Source organism: Conger conger, chromosome 16 (genome assembly GCF_963514075.1).
Source record: "Conger conger chromosome 16, fConCon1.1, whole genome shotgun sequence".
In the NCBI taxonomy this organism is placed as follows: Eukaryota; Metazoa; Chordata; class Actinopteri; order Anguilliformes; family Congridae; genus Conger; species Conger conger.
Genome location: NC_083775.1, coordinates 34,300,404 through 34,320,460, shown reverse-complemented (window position 1 = coordinate 34,320,460; position 20,057 = coordinate 34,300,404). Strand labels below are relative to the sequence as shown.

Here is a 20,057-nt window from a genome sequence, read left to right as displayed (position 1 = left end):
TGTAGTACTTATAACCAAGATATATGGCACTTATGTAGGTGCCTTCAAAGACAGTGTCAGCCAAATTCCATTATTATCAATTGGTAACTGGTGCTGTTCTTACATACATACAGTACATGTGAACTAGTAGTAGTAATCACCAATGTGTGCTTGATGTTTAGTCCATCCAAGTATCCCAATTAAGTGATCTGGTAGCATGTCAGGCACTATCCTGCTCTTATTAACTGGCACTTTATAGAAGTTGCATGGGGATGATTCAGAAAATTATGCTAATGTGACCATGCATGTTTTCTGTTTTATTTTGCTGTTTTAATTATATAACTATAATTAACTTTCAATGCTTACCACTGCTTACTGTAAAATGTTATGAACTATAATATCTCTATAAGGATTCTGGTACAGAGGTGAACGGTCTTAGCTCTGAAAAACATCTGCAGGAATTAAGCACTACCTGTTACATTAATAAATAAAAAACATACACAGAGATTTCTGAACATTTGAGTTGATCTGACCCAGGTAAAATAAGTAATTGTTTTTGATTCAAATACTTTTCTGTGCCTGATTGATCTTGCCAGGTTTTGCACTTCAGAGTATTTCACAGGTTCCAATACACTAGACAAGTTCACCCGAAAGTACAGTTTTAATTATTAGCACCCTCAATAACAATTAAGAAAAAAAGGCTCATATAGTAAACAGCACAGATAATGTTCCTTATAAGGGGAAAACGTTTCTATGTTTTTATTAAGTAATTATTAATTATTTTTTTCAGAAAAACATAGGTGTCCACATTATTGGCACCCCTAAACGTTATTGCAAATAAAATCCAACAAAGTGAAATTGGCAATAGAATTTAACTTTATCTCAGTCTAAAGAAACTATAGTGTCATTACATGACCTCTTCTTTCACTATATAAAAACAAGGTAACAAGTATGCAAATCCCTTTGCCATCCATCAGCATGGGAAAAGAACTGTCAATTCAGAAAAGACAGATGGTAATAGATTGTCATTGAAGTCTGTTATCGAGTGCATACAGTAAGTGGGCAAACATAGCACTTAAGACTGTAGGGACAATAATTAAAACATCAAAAATGTTGGAAACCTGTCAGGAAGAGAACGCAAGTGCAAATTGTCCACACTGATGGTGAGGATGGTGTTAATTCTGACTTAATATTGTATCACTTAATGATAACCATCAGGGAATGTTGTCAGTACATTGTATGCAAAATATCTGTAATATTTTGTGTGACTGTTATTACAGAACAACAAAGTCTGTTTGATTAACATTATCTTCACAACATCATTGTCAAGTGGGAATCTAATCAGAATATTTTCCAATGTTCCTTACATGTTTTGTGTGAGATAGATAAGATAATGTCCACATTGTGAAGAAGCGATAATATTAACCACAGACCTTGAGCCTCCTCCTCCCCTCCCTTTCAGTTTGGAGGAATGCATACCCATGATGCCAAGTTCTTTTCTTTCAGCCCATGTGGCAGCTGACAGCGAAACCCCTACCACTGCTGCTAAGGATGATGGTCTCACTGGTGGACACTGGATACGGTCATAGCTTAGCCATCGAAGCTCCCACTAATGGTGTACTCGGAAGGGCAGAACCCATGAAATGGAGAGGATGCTGTTTTCTGAAGGTAATGGACTTCAGTTTGGTCTTTGGCAGAGATAGAGATGTAGGTGTATGTGTGCTTGTGATCCTGTAGACACACTGTTCGCCATTGTTTGCTTATTTAAAAACACACCCGTTAAGGCGGACCGCCAATTCAAGACATGCAACCCATTTGCAAATGAGAGGTTGGCTGTTTACATGAGGACATAACATCGCTCTGCTCCAGGGGAATGCATTCAGGAAAGTAAGCCTCACTTACCTGGTCAAATAAAGCAAAAATAAAGTGACGTAAGCTTGTCCAACAACCTTAATTTTTGCAAAGCGTTTTCTACACTGAGTGAAAATAAACCAGGCACCCCCGGTTTAGATGTCTGTTACAATGAATCTGTACATGATTGAAAGCAAACCTGAACTCAAAGTGAAACATAAGACCTTTATGCAAATTTAAAAGCAAGATTGCTTTTTATTTTCATTTTTTACTCTTTATAAATTATAAAAAAAGGGAAAAGGGCCCTGTTCAAAAGGGAAAGGGAATTATTCTTTGTTACTTTTTAAAAAGATTACTCAGACCCAGACTCAGGTGATTTACTTGCTAGGGCTTCAATGAGTCAGGTGAGTATAATTCCAGGGCTGAATTCTGTTCTGGTGATTAACAACCATGGGTTCCTCTGAACAGGATTTCAGAATGAAGATGGTTCATTTCCACCAAGAAGGAGAAGGCGACAGAAAACTCTCTCAATGTTTCAAAATACCTATTCCTACTGTCAAAAACATTATTAGAAAATGGAAGATAAATGGAACAGTTAAGGTCAAGGCAAGGTCTGGAAGACCAAAAAAGATGTCAGATAGAATGGCCTGAGACCTGATGAAAACTGCTTAGAACAATCCACACATCACTGCAAAAGAGCTACAAAAAGAGGTGCAGACAATGGTCTAGCAGTTCACAGGACAACAATACAACATACTTTAAACTACAAAGATCTACATGGCAGAGTTCGCAAAAGAATGATCTCGAGACAAAATTTGGCATCTGAAGTATTCAAAAGAAAACATTCAGGAGTGCAGACATTGAAGTTGAATAGAGGTTGGGACAATGACAATGCAATGAGCAAGTCAATGATCCAAAGCATACCTCAAAATCAAACATGAAGTACTGTACCTCCAGGAAGGACGAATGAAGGTTTTGGAAATGGCCACCACAGTCCCCAGACTTGAATATTATTGAAAATCTGTGGTGAGATCTCAAACATGCCTTACATGCCAAGGGGCCAAAGAATATTTCTGAGTTAGAAGTGTTCTGTAAGGAAGAAGGGGAAAATTTTCCAAAAGCAAGAACTTAGATACGCTTAGCTGGCTACAGCAAGCTGTTGCCGGAGGAGAAGTTACAAAGTACTCCTCTGCACAGGGCCTTTTCTTTATTATTTTGAACCTGTAACATTTTTTAATAAAAGGTAATCTTGCTTTAAAATCTGAAGACATATATCATGTTTAACGTTGAGCCAATTATAAGTAGCCTAAAGGTTCAGCTTGTTAAACGCTAGCAATATCCTGGTCACTTTAAAAAATGTTTTTGCACCACGTGCTAAAAACACTAGCGTGTCATTCATTTGTATTTCTTTCTTAACCGGGATTTTCCGTCTGTTTAATGACGGCAAATTCAGGTAATTTCTGATGGTGAGGCAGATGCCGAAACTGAAGTGTCCCAAATGACCTAAATTCACCCTAACATTTATTCACATGGAGCCGTGGCAACACATCTGAGGCACACCTAGTCTCCAGTGATATGTTCTATTGTGCTTTAAATAATATTAAACTCTGTGTTTCTACGTTCACTGATGTGAGCGTGGCGTGGCGTTTGGCCTGCAGCACTGTTTTATGAAAGAACATTCCAGTAGCCTCTTCTGAGCCTGTATCACGAGCGAGGTTCCCACTGCACCGCTTGTATTGATTGATACTTTCTACAGAACTGCATTCCCATCCTGTTCTTGAAATAATATATTAAGACTTGACAAGGAAAATACGGCTATGTTGCATTACATTGCATTAATTCATGCTTAGGCAAATTATCAGTAGTCTGATTTAAATTAGATTACTGTACGTTTTCCCAGAGAAAACTACTTGTCCCGTCATTGGATGGAACAGTGATGAAATATAGTGCCTAGATGGAGATCCTAATGGTTTAGTATTGCATTCTTGTTGAATTATTGTCTGAGAAGTTGCGAATAATGCAATAATTCAGTAGCCTACATTTCCGTTGCAGTTACGTGGGATTGGTACCCTCAGTGTTAAATAGTATAGGAAGTGCAGAAACTAAGAAGCTGTAACAATTATTTGATATTTATCGGTTTGGATAACCCTGTTCCCTCCCTGTGGCACAAGTGTCACACGACGTTAGGTTGCTCTGTATTTCTCCTCTCGCCGGCAGTGTGTTTTATGAACACGCGTGGCGCTGTACAGCATCCACTGTTCAACACAATACATACATACTCACATATATCGAGTCAGAATACGAGAGTGAGAGACAACCATGGGGAAGCGGAGAAGAACGCATTGTTTTCTTTGCTATTTTTAAAGTCTTGCAACTCGCACTTATGCCCCGATTGACAGCCAGTGGTAAATACCAGCATTCCCGATGCATCGCGAAACGGGGTAGCCTACATGCTTTCACAGGTGAAGTCTGAAACTTTTATTTGCAACACTGGATCTGGAATTGCGGTAGTCATGGATGAAACATACACTCGCCCTTCAATGTTAAACCAAATCCAAGATACAGTGGAATATATGTGGTGTTTCTGGCTATTTTGGGAGTTATCGAAATATTTTTTCTCATAATACGCTGTTCAGGGATCGTAAATAATGACTTGAAGTTGTGTCCAAGTATATGCGTTGATGAAGGGTGTGTGTGTGTGTTTGTTTGTGTGTGTGTGGAGTTTGTTGCTGCATTCCCTCCCCCATCCATGCTGTTCCACTCCGAGGCCAAGACATGAATGCAGTGAATGTGGGGCTCCCTTCAAAGCATCGGGATCGTAGATAAAGGGGGTGTACGGGCTGGCTAGCTAACGAACGTTAACTAAACTACGCTTCACGAAAATGAGCTGGTCTGCCTTTAGCTACAGAGAAGGTGGTTTTGCAGAGAGCCGCGTTGCTTCTCATTTACTAGTCGATCTGTTGGCTGTGTTGAAATAACTGGTCCTGATGCGTGATCAGATGCGCGATCAGATGCGCCTGTTCGCCACTGTTAATAGACTGCTAGCGACGTACAGAAACTCGATTAGCATGGTTCACTAGCGTTTGCTTGGTTTGCTACATCATTTTGGCAAAACGAGCGGTTACCTAGCGGAGTTGATGCTCATTTACCTGTCAGTGGAACCCGTGAATCTACCCCAGGGTTAGTTTTGTATTTAATTAACGTGAGCTGTTTTACCCAGCTAATGTTCGCTGGCTTGCTACATTCAACTCGCTACTCTTCTGTAACGTTATTGTGTTGCGTGCTAACTATAGGCATTTAGCCTTTAGCGGGGTTAAACGCATTATACAAAACAGACCAGGCTATGTTTGTTGATCAGTAACGTATTCAATATTGTTGTATTGTGCCGGCTTATGCAATGGCTAATTCGGGCAAAAGTGTTCAGCTTTATTTGGCTTTTCTTGCATGCCATTTATTGGAGTGGTGAAGACTAGCAACAGCGTTATCTTGCTAGGTGGCTAACTGGGTGCAACCTGTGTGGAAATGCAAATTAAACTCTGGATCGTAACGTTATCTGTCTGTGCTGTGAACCAGTTAGCTAGCTAAGACAGTAACGTCATAACCAGCTTTAGCTGGCTAACGTTACTTCATACGGCGCCACAAAGGAAACATTTTAGCTAACAGTTATTCAGCCGAAGTTAAATGTATCGCCTTATAGTTTAAGCGATTACATCTACTGATGATCAGATGAATACGAACGGTAAGATACTAGTTCTTGGCAGTTCTTAACGGGTATTTCATAATGTTTTGGCATTTGTTTTGTTCTGAGTTATACCACTATGGGTTAGCAACAACCTGCATAATGTTAACGGATATTATTATCACCTATTATGATTAACTCGTTGTCTGGGTGGGAAGTCAGGGGTTAATCTGTCCTAGAGAATAACTGTTAGCGTGCATGTACGGGCATGGGTGGATATCTAGAGGCAGATTCTCAAATAACCTTTTTAAGGTCCAGGAATATAACACTTTCCAGAGAAGTAACGTAATACCCACTACCTGGCTGTGATAATGTTTTTTGTTGGGGTGTGGTGTGGTAGCCTACGTGAAGGAGGTTTATATGCCGGGTTGTGTACATTTGACATTCGCTGTAGACCATCTGTTGGGAGAGGGCTGAGCTACTGAACACATATCACAAGTTTGTACAGTTTTAAGGTTATCTTTAGTTTGTAGTTTGTATACCCAGGCCATGAATACACCTGCTCATTTAAAAAGTACTTATGCCTCAACACACTGGTTAACAAGTGAAATGCTGAGTGAGATTCAGGAATCCCAAAGGCAAATATTTAGGCGATATAATGTATTTATAAGTTATTCAAATGTGTTTAATTAATACAGTCTTTTTGTGTCCAGTGTGTGCACTCGTTTCACAAATTGTGCACACTTAAAAGCCAGCAAGGCCAAAGGTAGCTCTCCTTGGTGCTAGATTGACTTTCATAAAGTAGTGAAAATGGTGCTAGTGCGTTTAATTCTAAATCTGCTTAAATGTTGTTTTGAGAAAAGAAACATAAATAAAACATAAATAAATAAATTTTGGGCGGCCTGTAGTGTAATAGTTAAGGTACATGACTGGGACCCGCAAGGTCGGTCCAGGGGAGGATTGTCTCCCACTTAGTCTAATCAACTGTACGTCGCTCTGGATGAGAGCATCTGCCAAATGCCATTAATGTAAAAGATGTATAAAGTTAGTCCCTGGGGACATATTTTTAAACACTGCTTTGTTTGTTAGACTCAAGCAGTCAAGTAGTGGCATTAAAGACATATTGTTAGGCTCAAAGTGTTTTGCAGTGAAACCCAATGGAAAAACAAAACAAACCAAAAAAACTGTGTTATACAGCTTAAGGACATCTCGGTGTAGCATGTCGATACTGAGTGGCTCAGAGACTGAAGTTTCCCATGTAGTTTGAGCTCTTTTGATTGTATTCCCGAGTGTCTGCCTGCACTCACCCGTGTGTTCTAAGATCGTGTTTCACAGCATGGCCCTTGAATTCTTGCCTGTCATCTTCCGATGCACCACACTGGTTAAATGCTATCGGTGTGCTTCAATAAAGACTCATTACACCAGACCAGCATTCCTGACATGCTGCTCAGAATTGCATAATTCCTCCAAATTCTGTAAACTGGAATACAAAAGGGCTTGTACTCCAGAATTGAAGACTCAACTCTTCTTGCTTGAGTTGCTATTTAAGTGCATTCTAGTGCAGGGCTGCTGTTTTGCGTGATATGTTCCCATGCAGTCCATACATACAAGGCCTATATGTCCGGTACAGTAAGTTCATTAACCTACAGTTACAAGTGCATTGTCTCTGGTCCAGCCTACTTTTTCCTACACAAATCTATATGTGTATACCTTGTTTGTGTATTTTGGTGCATCTCAAATGTAATTCATCACCTCCCTGCGGACTGCAGTACTTCTTGTTCAGAGATGGTTTGCCGCAGAATTAATTTGCAGGTGTGTTTCTGAGAGGGTTCAAATCTGCAGGGCTGCTCATTCACATCAGCCCCAGTAAAATCTCTCTGTGCAAAACTCTGGGCCGCTGGAAATACTGAAAATGTCCCGAGTGTGTCTCACATCCTCGCACAACACTGTTCTGTGTGCTGCGTATCACTGGTTAAGTGTGAAATATGTGTGAAATCTTATTGCTCAGTCTTCATACTGAGTGCTGCCATTGTGATGGCGTGCGCAGGGAGTCTGACCTCCGCCTGCTGCTCTCTCCGCGTCACCTTCCTGTGGCTGTGTATTCTGGCCAAGGTCATTTTGATGTTATTACTTACTGTGTCACTGTCCCAGCCACCATGTCACTCCGTTCCCCCATGTCTCTCTGTCTGTCTCGCTCTCTCACTCACTTTCTCGCTCACTCACCGTCTTCACTTTTTAATCCAAAACATCTTGCAAACATCCGTTGTTCTGTAGGTTCGTAACTGAAAAAATGCACCCGCTGTAAATCAAGGGATGTTCACGAGGAGTGACTGAACACTTGCCATTTATGAGAGCTGTGTTTTGGGATTTTTTCAATATTTAATTTTTACAGCCCATCTCATGAATTGCCAGCTAATAAATATTGAAATTTCCTTCTTTTTTGTGTGCGTCGAGCTCCAGTCAGGTTTGTAGCTGTTTGCAGAATTGCGACTGTCAGTGTGGCCTCGGGTGAAGAGGCAGACATGCCCTTCAGGAGAGCCTGCCACATGCCACTGTTTTCCTGGCAGAAGGTTGGGGGGGGGGTATTGGAGGATGAAAAGATGGAAGTGGCGCTTTGTCTCATGAATATTCCCTCCTCTTTCCTGCAGGAGCGGCTCTTCGGCTGCATCGCTGGTGGAAGTGCGGGTTTAATCGGCGCGAGGTTGGGCCCGTGGGGAACGCCGGGACGTCGCAAACATGAGCGCGAGAGCGGAGGGGTTCCTCCCGGCGGACCTCAGGGGCGGCTTCACTGAGGACGCCCCGCGGCCCCCCGTGCCCGGGGAAGAGGGCGAGCTGGTGTCCAGCGATGCGCGCCATTCCTACCCTGCCAAGGCCTCCGTGGCCATGCCCCGGCGCCCCGACCTGGACCTGGGGTACGAGCCCGAGGGCAGCGCCTCGCCGACGCCGCCCTGCCTGAAGTGGGCCGAGTCCCTGCACTCTCTCCTGGACGACCAGGACGGGATCCACCTGTTCCGAGCGTTCCTGGAGCAGGAGCGCTGCGCCGACCTCCTGGACTTCTGGTTCGCCTGCAGCGGCTTCCGGAAGCTGGAGGCCGGCCACGAGCAGGCCGAGGAGAAGAAGCAGAAGCTGGCCAAGGCCATCTACCGGAAGTACATTCTGGACAACGGCGGGATTGTGTCTCGGCAGATCAAGCCCGCCACCAAGAGCTTCATCAGGGACTGCGTGACGAGGCTGCATATCGACCTCGCCATGTTCGACCAGGCCCAGACCGAGATCCAGGCCGCGATCGAGGAGAACACCTACCCTTTGTTCCTCAAATCCGACACGTATTTGGAATACGCCAAAATGGGTGGGGAGAGCCCCAAACCGTACGGAGAACCCGCGCCCCCAGGGAGCGGGACGGCTCTGCGGGGCTACCTGCCCACTCTCAACGAGGACGAAGAGTGGAGGTCGGGGGCGGAGTCGGGGTGCGACCACACCGCCACCAACCAGCTGACCCAGCAGCTGCTGATGGAGCTGTCCCCCCAGCGGGTGGGCGCCAAAACCAGGTGCCGGGACAGTCGGGAGTACAGGTGAACCCTCAGTAGGCTTTTCCATGTGACCCACAATGCGGTCACTGGGAGGAGGAGCAGTTTTTTCAGTACCTGCCACCTCAGACGGTTTGAGGATACTTATGAGTGATTAGAGGTAGTTTTGGGATGAGTGATTTGAGGTCGTTTTTGGGATGAGTGATTAAAGGTAGGCTAGTTTTGGGCTGAGTGATTAGAGGTAGTTTTGGGCTGAGTGATTAGAGGTAGTTTTGGGCTGAGTGATTAGAGATAGTTTTGGGCTGAGTGATTAGAGATAGTTTTGGGCTGAGTGATTAGAGGTAGTTTTTGGCTGAGTGATTAGAGGTAGTCTTGGATGAGTGCTTAGAGGTAGTTCTGTGTTGAGTTATAAGAGTGATTTTGAGTTTGAGTGAAAAGGAAGGCGTTTCATGCAGAGTGAATGGTGGTCTTCCGGTGCCTTAGCATTGGGGCTAGTCCTAATCCTGAGGTGGGGCTGTTACAGGGGCTCCACTCAGATGCTCTCTCCTGCTTGTTGTGATCACAAAAGAGTGAAGCCAAATTTTATACGGAGTTCATTTTGTAAGAACATCTATGATTATATGCCAATAGGCGATATAATATCATATTTCAAATGCAGCCATTCCATTAGGCTACCAGCTGGTAACTAACTCCCTTTTTAGCACAGTAACAATACAGTGTTCATCACTTGATGAATGTTCTTCAAGAAAACATAGGTTGACCAGTGACATATACTGGCCATAGCACACGCAGACAAATTATGTAAATCAAAGGCACATTTAATAATTAATAAAACAGCCGGCAAATTATTCTTGAAGAAACTGCGGCACAAACCATGAACACGTTGCATCATTAGGCTGGTATGTGGCTGGTCTGGCTTGTCGCTTTTCAAAGCATTTCATGACTGGAAGGTTTTCTTCCTTTTCTCTATGCGTTTAACACCAGATTCATATCACTAATTCCTGCCAGGCTTGTAGGCTGGTAACACTAGCTGCCTAGCAGACACAATAGTGACTTGTTTCACGCATGTTTTTGGCAGCCAGACTGGCCACAGAATAAAAACAATACGGCAGGCCCAGAGGATCTCTGTGTTGTTCCAAGTTTATTACTGCATCAGGTATATTTATATTTTTAAGACAAATAGAAAGACAATACACCACTTGGTGGCGATAATAGTTCAATAATCATTATTGCATTCAGTAAACATTACTGTATTCAATAATCATTACTGCATTCAATAATCATCATTGTGATACTTTAGGCCCAGTCCTAATGTGTCTGTGATATTATACCTCCTCAGTGTCTTGATGCATATTGGCCGTTAGATTTTGCAAGTTAATAATCACAAGCAGTTTATTAGCAGTTCTCTGCTTAACTTTGCAGCCAGGTCAGGATGTCCCCAATAAATTCTTCTGTTGCGGACACACAGTCCTTTTTTATGTGTGCTTGGGGCTCACAGAGAAATCCTGTCTTCATTTCCTAATAACAACTTGCCTTGCTCTTCCGATTCCATTCTCTTGGCCGCGTGGTGTTGCATATTTCCGACTGTTCATTTACCTAAATTTGATTTTGGCGACCTTTCGTCATTAAACGTCTGGCCTAGTTAATGTGTCGGGGTATCACACAACTTCCAGTCTTCTTGCCAACAACGTTTACTAACATTAACGCGGACTCGAGTGTCAGTTCATTATGTGTCTGACCGTGAGTTAACTTGATTTTGCCGCTCTCTACTTTTTTTGAATAGGAAGCGATGGGGAGCAGAGGAGGGAGCTGTTTGGCATAACAGTTCATCCCGCGTCTGCTCATTACTAGCGCAGGCCAAATCATGTGTCTGTTTGTTAAATTATAGATGAAATATAATTTTTGAAGTGCTTGTTCATACATTGTTTTTGGTGTGGCAGGGGATAGTCTCACCGCAGGTATAGTGCCTTAATTAGCACCATTAATTCAGCGTGTGGCTGTGAAAATGGGCGCTCCCAGAAGAGCTCCTGCAGGCTGGTTTTCCGCCTTCACACCCCGATACAGTGACAGGATCACAGCGTCCCGCCATCTCCCGCCTTTAATCCGCCCGTCCGCCAGGAACACGTCCCGCGTGTACAGAACAGCAGCTCTGCTACCTTTCAGCGGGGGATTTGTGATGTGACTACATAATGCGCCTGGAGAGAGAAGAGAGTGTGTGGGTTTTCAGCTTGGTGATGAAGCACAGTACCCTAGCCTGTAGGGGATTACCCAGCTTTGTGATGTAGGAAAGGACATGCCGCCATTCCCTTCTTTTTTCTAAAATGGAGATCCAGAATTTCTGTATTTTTCTTGTATGTCTAAAGTGGGGGCTCATATGGGTACGGGGGCAGGCTTTTGGAGGAGGGGGGGGGGGGGTGTTGAGCGATTGGGCTGCTTTGCACCTGGGAAATGCTCTGTGATGGTGTTCAGCCGCATAGCAATGAGAGTTTGAGAATCTCTTTTCCCAGGTGTGACCCTGTTTCTCACCGTCTCTTCTGTCGCATGCAACAGATCTCTTCTCCAAAAAGGAATACATTTATTTGGGTTGAAAAAGAGTGTGAGCACTAGTTCCGCCGGACATGTACATTAGGGCTGTTTTCAGAATTATTATACTGTGGCTTGGCCACTTTATAATGGATTTTAGCTCCAGGTTGATTTAAACCAAAAAAAGAAAAAGAAATTACAAGTAGGGCCTACATTGGACATATGTTTATGGTAACCAATTTAGCTTACTGTATGTCCAATTAAACATTGTTCAGTGGTCATTTATTGTCTTAAACAATCCGTTTGAGGGGGAAACACGCAAATAGAAAGTGGGGCTGGGCATGCATAATACCCTGGTTGCTTTTTACACCACTGAAACTCTTTTCACTTAATTCTGGTTTGATTGAGAACTCTTTTATCCAGTAGAGAACTGTATAGGCTTTCCAACAGTGTATGGCATGTCTAATTGTAGACTTAGAGCACCGATTGAGGGCACAGCGCAACAGCAGTCAACCATAATGGCTGTTAAACGTTATTCCGTAACATACAGCTACTCAAGACATTCCTGTTTTCCTCTGGTTTTTTCAAGATTTTACTATTTTTTGCAGACTCAGCGAAGGAACAGCGAAGCCAATTCCTTTGTTTTTGCAATACACTGAATACATTTGGGGTTGAAATAAAAACATGAACAGGAGACAAGAGTTCAGAATTTCTGCTTTTATTTCTCGGTATTTACACCTAGATATGTTAAACTACTTAGAACATAGCACCTTTGGTATCAGACCACCCAATGTTTAGGTGAGCAAAAGTATTGGTACAGAGAGTATTTAAGTAAATGAAAGTAAATAACACTTAGGCTTGTATTTGGAAGCATAAGCCTTGCTTGCAATAACTGCATCAAGCCTGTAACCCATCGATATCACCAAACTGTTGCATTCTTTTTTGTAATGCTTTTTACTGCAGCCTCTTTCAGTTGTTGATTGTTTTTCTGGGGGGGGTTAATCTTCTCTTCAGGAGATGAAATGCATTGGGTTCAGTTCTTTTTTTTTTAAAGATATTTTTTAGGCCTTTTTTCAGCTTTATTGGACAGTATATAGTATAGAGAGACAGGAAGAATGGGAGCGAGAGAGAGGGGAAGACATGCAACAAATGTCAGACGGTCGGATTCGAAGCGCCGACGTCGCGGCTCGCAATGAGCATACAGTCAGTGCTCTACAGGTTGCGCCACCGAGACACCCGCATTGGGTTCTGTTATTGACTAGGCCAGTCTAAAACCTTCCACTTGTTGTGTTGGCAGTGTTTTGGCTCATTGTCTTGCTGCATGATGAAGTGCCTCCCAATTAGTTTCGGCAAATTTCTCCGTAAATTGGCAGACATGTTTTTGTAGGCTTCTGAGTTCATCCTGCTGCTACCATCATGAGTTAAATCATGAGTAAAGATTAGTGAGCCCACTCCATGCAAGCCCAAGCCATGACACTTCCTCCACCATGAGCTTGTATGGTTTGGATTATTTCTCCACGCTTTAGCTTTTCAATCACTTCGGTTGTGGTTAATTTTGGTTAATCTGAGAAAAAGCAAACCAAATGTGGTGTTTAATGTGGTGTCGGGCACCACGCTCCCCCACAGGATTCCCAGGCCATGTGATGTCATCAGGGGAAGCTCTGATAGAATGAAAAAGCACAAAATGGCCGTCAACAGATAAAACGGCAGTGGAACTCCATGGCTCCCTCTCAGTGTATCTCATGCCATCTGGACACAATGGGATTTCAGTTTCTGGGGGCAATGCATTTTTGAGGCTGCTGTTGGATTATTATTTCATTAGACCCAAGTTGTTGGCTGGGATTACAAAAAGACAGCCTCCATTTTTAAATAGTTCTTTAGGAATCAACCTTCAGGGTTTTCTCATAGCTAAATTTTACATCAGTCATATGTCTTGTTTTCCCCCATGCAGGTTGTCAGAGAGCCAGGAAATTCTGGTTATGGTTAGAAGCCCTTTGTAAAACACGTTTGGACTTCATTCCTACCGGATCCCATGGCAAAGACACTATTAGGCAGGGTTGATTCAATGGTACAGGGGAGGTTATGGGGATCAAATGGAGACTGGTCTGCATTCACTTCAGTGTTTTGGATTCAATTACTTTTCTAGGCTTTACTGAGCTTCTCTGGTGTATTGAAACCTATAAATCGCGATGTCTACTGCACTGGAGAAAATGCACGCAAGCTAGCCTTTTCCACCTGTATTGCCTTTAAAGAGTAAGAACCGGAACAACATTGAATTACAAATGAAGTAAAAATGAAGTACCCCCATCAAATGGATTTAAATTCCATCCCAGACACCTCCAGCTGGGTCAGTGCCGACCCCACCACCCCGCCAGTGACGCATGCATTTTTAAAGCGGGCTGCGTGTGGACCTCCAAAACAGGGAGGCGCTGAGCGTTTGGTGAGGAGTGCTGTGTGAGACCGGCACTGGTCATGAGAGTCATGGAGGTTATGGGTCTACAGAGACCCCCCCCCCAAGAATCCCGTAAATCCTATAATTCATGCAAGGAGGCCATTTCAGCCACATGCAGAAGGCCCCTGGTTGTTTCCCTGATGGAAACCCTTTTAGATGCTGCAGAGAGGAATTAATTCTCTCTCACCTTCTGTGGGAAGATCTCATCAAAAGGACAGAATCATTTTTGGTCTCAAAGACGTGTGGGGAATACAAAGCTTTTTAGCGCATCTTAATGCCTTAACTTAGCTGTCCTATTCTTCTGGGATAGAGAGCGTGTTCCTCTCCCCTCTCTGATATAGCTTTACAGGTTTATACTGCTCAGCAGAGCCAGCAAGTATATATGAATATAGATTAGAATGCAGTGGTCTTTGAATTTTGGCATGTCCCTTCATTGGTTCTGAGTTGAAATACAACCTCGGAGAATGCATGCAGCCAGATGTAAACGTTTTAAAGCATGTTTTTAACGTTTAAGGCAGGCTGAGAGCCATACTGTATGCTTCATGGGGATTATAGCAGCCTTTAAGGAGAAACTTTGTGCTGAGACTAGTGAATACCGCTCAGGTTGAGCGTGCACATGAAGGTCACATTCCTTTCAGAAGGTTAGGTCTGTTGCTTGAACAGATTAGTTGAACAGAAGCAGCATTACGTTCTTGTTTTATTTCTGTGAAACGTACTGCTAATAGTTGCAACTTGACATAGATTTGATATCTGTGATGTCAAATTATTAATTACCGCTGAGATGCCAAATTACTACTTTTAGTTCCCTAAAATGAAGGGACTATGTATAGAAATGTAATTCCTAACAGATCGTCCGATATGGATGTAAATACCTTCAAGTTAAAGGTGACAGTCTGCACTTTAACCTCATAGTCGTTGTTTTATTTCGAATCCAGTGTGCTTGAGGACAGAGCCAAAAGAACAGAAATGTTACCTCTGTCCAAGTACTTACGGACTGCACTGTAAGTCAGATGGATAAAGAAAGGATGTGAACGGTAACTGCTGATGTAAACCTGGAGCTGCTGTGGATAGAAGTGGTTTATGCCGGTCTCTCTGTCTGGGGTTTCAGCTGACACGCAGTATTGGTTACACTCTGCCGCACACAAGCTTGGGTTTTACTTTCAAATGGCTGCTTTTTCGTTACTATATAAGAATTGGGCTAACTTGAAAGTCTCAGGTAGCCCTAACTGTTCATTGGTGTTGTAATCTGAGTTGTAATTTAACCCTTTAATTCCCAAGCCCAGTATGAAGTGACTCCACCCAAATCAATCCCTTTTTGGCTTTGGCTGAGAAAATTTAGTAGGGTTTTAATAGGGGCTCAAAACAATGGTATAGCAGTCGTTTTGTTTGGTTGAAATGGTATAAGGTGCAACATGGCCCTCTTGGCACTGACAGGGATAACTGGACAGACCTGGGTCTTCCACTGAACTGCGGCACCCAACGTTGTCTCTCTGCCTCCTCGTCCAGCGTCAGGCAGTCGGCCCGCAGGGAGCCACCGAGCGGTTACTACGCCAACGCGGGCTACGCCGTGGCTCCGCCCACCAGCGCCAACGACAGCGAGCGGCAGAGCATGTCCAGCGAAGCCGACACCCTCTCGCTGACTGACACCAGCCTGTAAGTGCAATTTATCATGGGTTTGGTACTTATTGAATCATTTCTGGCGTTAATACAGTTAAGAGCACCCTGTCAGGCTCATGGTGTTATAAGGTTATGAGCAGTCTGGTCAGGCTCATAGTACTGTAAGGTTATGAGTGGCCTGGTCAGGCTGATAGTAATGTAAGGTTATGAGCAGCCTGGTCAGGCTCATATTGCTGTAAGGATATGAGTTTGATTGTTCATGTAACATGCTCGTTGTTAAGATTGTGTGCTTTTCAAGTAAGTGTAGTACCTGTATTTATCAAGCAACTACCAAACTTAACATGAAGTTAAAGCCAAGGTTGAGGTGTAAATCCTTAGGGATATTGAGTGACGAACATTCAAAGTGTAGGATTGCAAAGTGTTTGAGCGGGCTTAAAAGATCACAACATTATTTTTTACCCTCAGTTTGTAGACCCTTCTGTGCCGAATCACATTATGACATTCTAGAGGTCACCAACCCTGGTCCTGGAGAGCTACTGGGTCTGCTGGTTTTTTCTATTACTCTGCACTTAATTAATCAATTAGAGCAGATGATTACACAGCTAACTCACCTCACCTGGTTACCTGGGTCTCAACAGGGTGCTGATTTTAAGGTGAAAGTGAAACAATTTGCTCAATACTCTGTCCAATTCCAGCTGGGAAAATGTTCTTATGCTGATTATAGAGATTCAAATTGTATTCTGTATAGGGCGTGTAGCATAGATTTTTTACATTTTATTTCTGCCGTTTAAGTTCCCACTCACATCATAGATAAAACAGAGAGCTGTCAGAATGCCTTCTTGTGAGAAATGCCCTGTGTTGCATTACTATGACTCTAGCTTCTCTTGCATTGAGTTTGAAGCTGAAAGGCCTCTTCATCCATTAATTTAATATTTAAGTTTAATGCAATATTTATGGACTATCAGAACAGGCAGTATCAGTATCCCATTAGATATACACTCAGTAAGCAATCTATTAGGTATTTATTAGACTTATTCTTTAGACATATTGGTCTTCTGCTGCTGTAGTCTATCCACTTAAGGGGTTTGATGAGTTGTGTGTTCAGAGATGCTCTTCTGCATACCACTGTTGTAATGTGTGGTTATTTGTGTTACTGTCACCTTCCTGTCAGCTTCAACCAGTCCGGCCCTTCTCTTCTGACCTCTTTCGTTAACAACGCATTTTTGCCCGCAGAATTGCTGCTCACTGGTTGTTTTTTGTAAACTCCAGAGACTGTTGTGTGTGAAAATCCCAGGAGATCAGCAGTTTCTGAGATACTCAAACCACCCTGTCTGGCACCAACAATCATTCCTCAGTCGAAGTCACTTAGATCACATTTCTTCCCTATTCTGTCATTTGGTCTGAAAAACAGCTGAACCTTTTGAATGCTTTTATGCCTTTAACCACATGATTGACTGATTAAATATTTGCATTAACAAGCTGGTGTACAGGTCTACCTAATAAAGTGCTCAGTGAGTGTACATATTAATTATCCTGTAAATGTTCTATTCTATTCTGTACTTCCCTCTGGGGTCAGCACACTTGTTCCTGGTGGTGGGTATGCACTTTGCACTTTGTTGTACGTTGCTCTGGATAAGAGTGTCCGCCAAATGCCAATAGTGTCAGGGAATGTAATATTCCCACTTATTTTAATAAGTACAATTTTTTTTTTTGTCTCTCTCTGGCAGAGATGGGATTCCTCCATACCGGCCGCGGAAACCGAATCAGCGGGAGCTGCACGAAAGTGCCAAGACAAACGGGCAGGTGCCTCTAACTCATATTCCTGTAAGTCCTGCTGCTGCATCTATATCTCTCCCGCTGCTGGAGATTGAAGTATATTTTTACTATGTGCTCGTTTTATTAACCTTCAAGCGACCAACATATGTATAAAGATTCCTTTATCAAGTTGCATATGCGGAATGTGTTGCCTGGATCCCAAAGGATATGTCATCACCTAATCGTCTCACCACATAATCGCACCACATCACTCCATATTACGGCAGAAGCCAGAAACAAATGGTATGTATTTATTGAGGACATGTTGCTCGACAAAGTCAAGAAATTTGGGAAGGATCAAATATATTACCATTAAGATATCAATAAAATTATATGTCTGGGGTCAGATGTGACCCCAGTTGGTTTCTTACGGGTTAAAGAAATCGGTTCTCCAGACGTTTGGCAGACGCCCATCGAGAGCATGAAGTTGGTCAGGCTATTACTGCTTTGACCAGAGAGGAGACTTAACAAATGACCAATGGAACATGCTTAGCCCCTTTCCCCCCAACCTCCCAACCCCCCAACCCCCAAACCGCCTGATATAATATAATGTTATAATATGCATATAATATGCCAACGAGGAGAGGGCAGAGGGGGAATTGCAGTTTCTCCAGCCGGCTTCACCCCTCCGCGTTGAGCAGCTCAAACAAAGACGAGCCCCGCCTCTCCCTTTCTACGAGACCTTGAAATGAGATTCCTGCATTCCTAAGACACGCGGCAGGGGCCGGGGGGGGGGGCTTTGATCATGGTGGGCCCCCTCTCGCGCGGCAGACTCTGGGAGCCGGGAGTCGGCGGAGAGGCTGCGAGCATCCCTCCCCAAAGCCCTCAGGTTTCCAGCAGCCATCTCCCAGCAGCCACCGGGGCCGTTTGTAGTCCCTCGGAGAGAGAGCCCGCCTAATTAGGGCCTGAAATCTGGAGTCAAACAAAGAAGAAGAAAAAAAAACTGACCTTCTTTGTTGTTTGGTTAAATAATGAAATGTATTCGTAGAAGAATGTGCGTTGAGATTGAAGGTGGCCGATCAGAGCGGCGGTTTACACACTAAGGCTTGGGAAGAACAAACTTTTGGTTTGGTGTCAGCATTCGGAGCTGGGAGTTGTAGTCTTTTCTGTAACAGGGCGACGCTTCTAAGTGCTGGAGGCTGCTTTAAATGCATTTTGTGGGTTTTTTTGACAGCGAGTCCCACAGCCTGCCGGTGCGGCACCGCGTCGCTGTCGGAACAAGCTCACATTATTCATTCAGGCTGGAGATCCTGTCAGCCCTGCAAACAGAGAGGAATTATTCTCCCGTTCTGATAAGGAGGCCTGGAGCTCACACCGCCACATAGACAAGATGGGAGTGTGTGTTTGTGTGTGTGTGTGTGTGTGTGAGAGAGAGAGCATCTGTTTGTGTGTTTGTGTGTGTGTGTGTGTGTGTGTGTGTGAGAGCATCTGTTTGTGTGTGTGTGTGTGTGTGTGTGTGTTTGTGTGTGAGAGCATCTGTTTGTGTGTGTTTGTGCATACACGAATTGTGTGTGTGTGTGTGTGTTTGTGCGTACATGTGTGCGTGTGTGTGTGTTTGAGCATGTGTTTGTGTGTGTGCGCACATTAATGTGAATGCACACGTATGTGTGTGTGTGTTTGTGAGTATGGGTTTGCATGTGTATGCATGTTTTTGTGTGTATGTGTGTGCTCCTGTGTTTGTGCACATGAGTCTGTGTGTGTATTTGTGTGTGTTTGTGTGAGTGAAGGTTTTTGAGCGTGTTTCGTGTGCATCTGCATTGTGTGTTTGCGTTTGTGTATTTGTGTCGAAATGTGAGCATGCATGTCTGTGTGTGTGTGTGTGTGTGTGTGTGTGTGTGTGTGTGTGCGTGCGCACTGGAGTTCTGTGCAGGAGAGTATTATTCCACTTAAATTCCAGCTTCATTCAATCACACTTTTAATTCCGCATGCAGTTGTGTGCAGGTTAATTTTATTCCGTGCACAGAAGAGCCCTGTGAGAGACGTCTGGAGTGTGTCAGCAGGTTCCACCGCACAGCTGTTTAATTCAGCCGTCTTCAGCTTTGAGCTGATGCCACAAAGAGGCATTTGATGGTCTCAGCACTGGTGTGAAAGCTGAGGGCGTCAGTCCACCACAGTGCTAAATATAGCGGATTTAATCCACTCCGATCACTGCTGCGATGCTTTTTTTTGCCGAGTCACCTCTAAGCTGCTGGTTTAATGTTTTTCTGAACGTGAATTATAACCATTCATGTTCCAAGTTACCACTCCTAAGCCCCTGGTGTTTCTGGTCGCTGACGTCATGACGGCAAAAACCTAATGTCGCAAAGCTATTTTCTTGAATAAAGAACTGAAAGACAGAACTGAATGGATTTCAACATTTTTATTTCTAAATTATAGGGGTTTTGTTATTTAGGCTAAGGGAAAATGTGTCAACTCGTATTGCAGGCAGACACAGGAAAGCACTAAAACATACAAATGCAGCAAAATTTTAAAGGTACAATAGGTAGTTTTGGACTTCTAATGGTCAAGAGAGGAATTGCAGCAAGAAACATGCTCCAACCACAACTCTGTTTATCCCTCCCCCTTCTCTGTGAACACACTGACATTGAAACACAATTAGCTGTGGCAATTAGAA

At 43.4% G+C, this 20,057-nt stretch overlaps 1 protein-coding gene across 1 annotated transcript in view; it reads left to right on the top strand.

Moving 5' to 3' along the window:
• The first annotated feature begins 5,517 nt into the window (after positions 1-5,517).
• Positions 5,518-20,057, top strand: part of axin1 (axin 1) — a 23,959-nt gene continuing 9,419 nt past the window's right edge. Inside the window, exons 1-4 of the mRNA XM_061223352.1 lie at positions 5,518-5,569; positions 8,158-9,081; positions 15,524-15,664; positions 17,356-17,452. Coding sequence (XP_061079336.1) covers positions 8,246-9,081; positions 15,524-15,664; positions 17,356-17,452 — 1,074 coding nt within the window. The 5' untranslated portion in view covers positions 5,518-5,569; positions 8,158-8,245. The remainder of the gene's footprint in view (positions 5,570-8,157; positions 9,082-15,523; positions 15,665-17,355; positions 17,453-20,057) is intronic.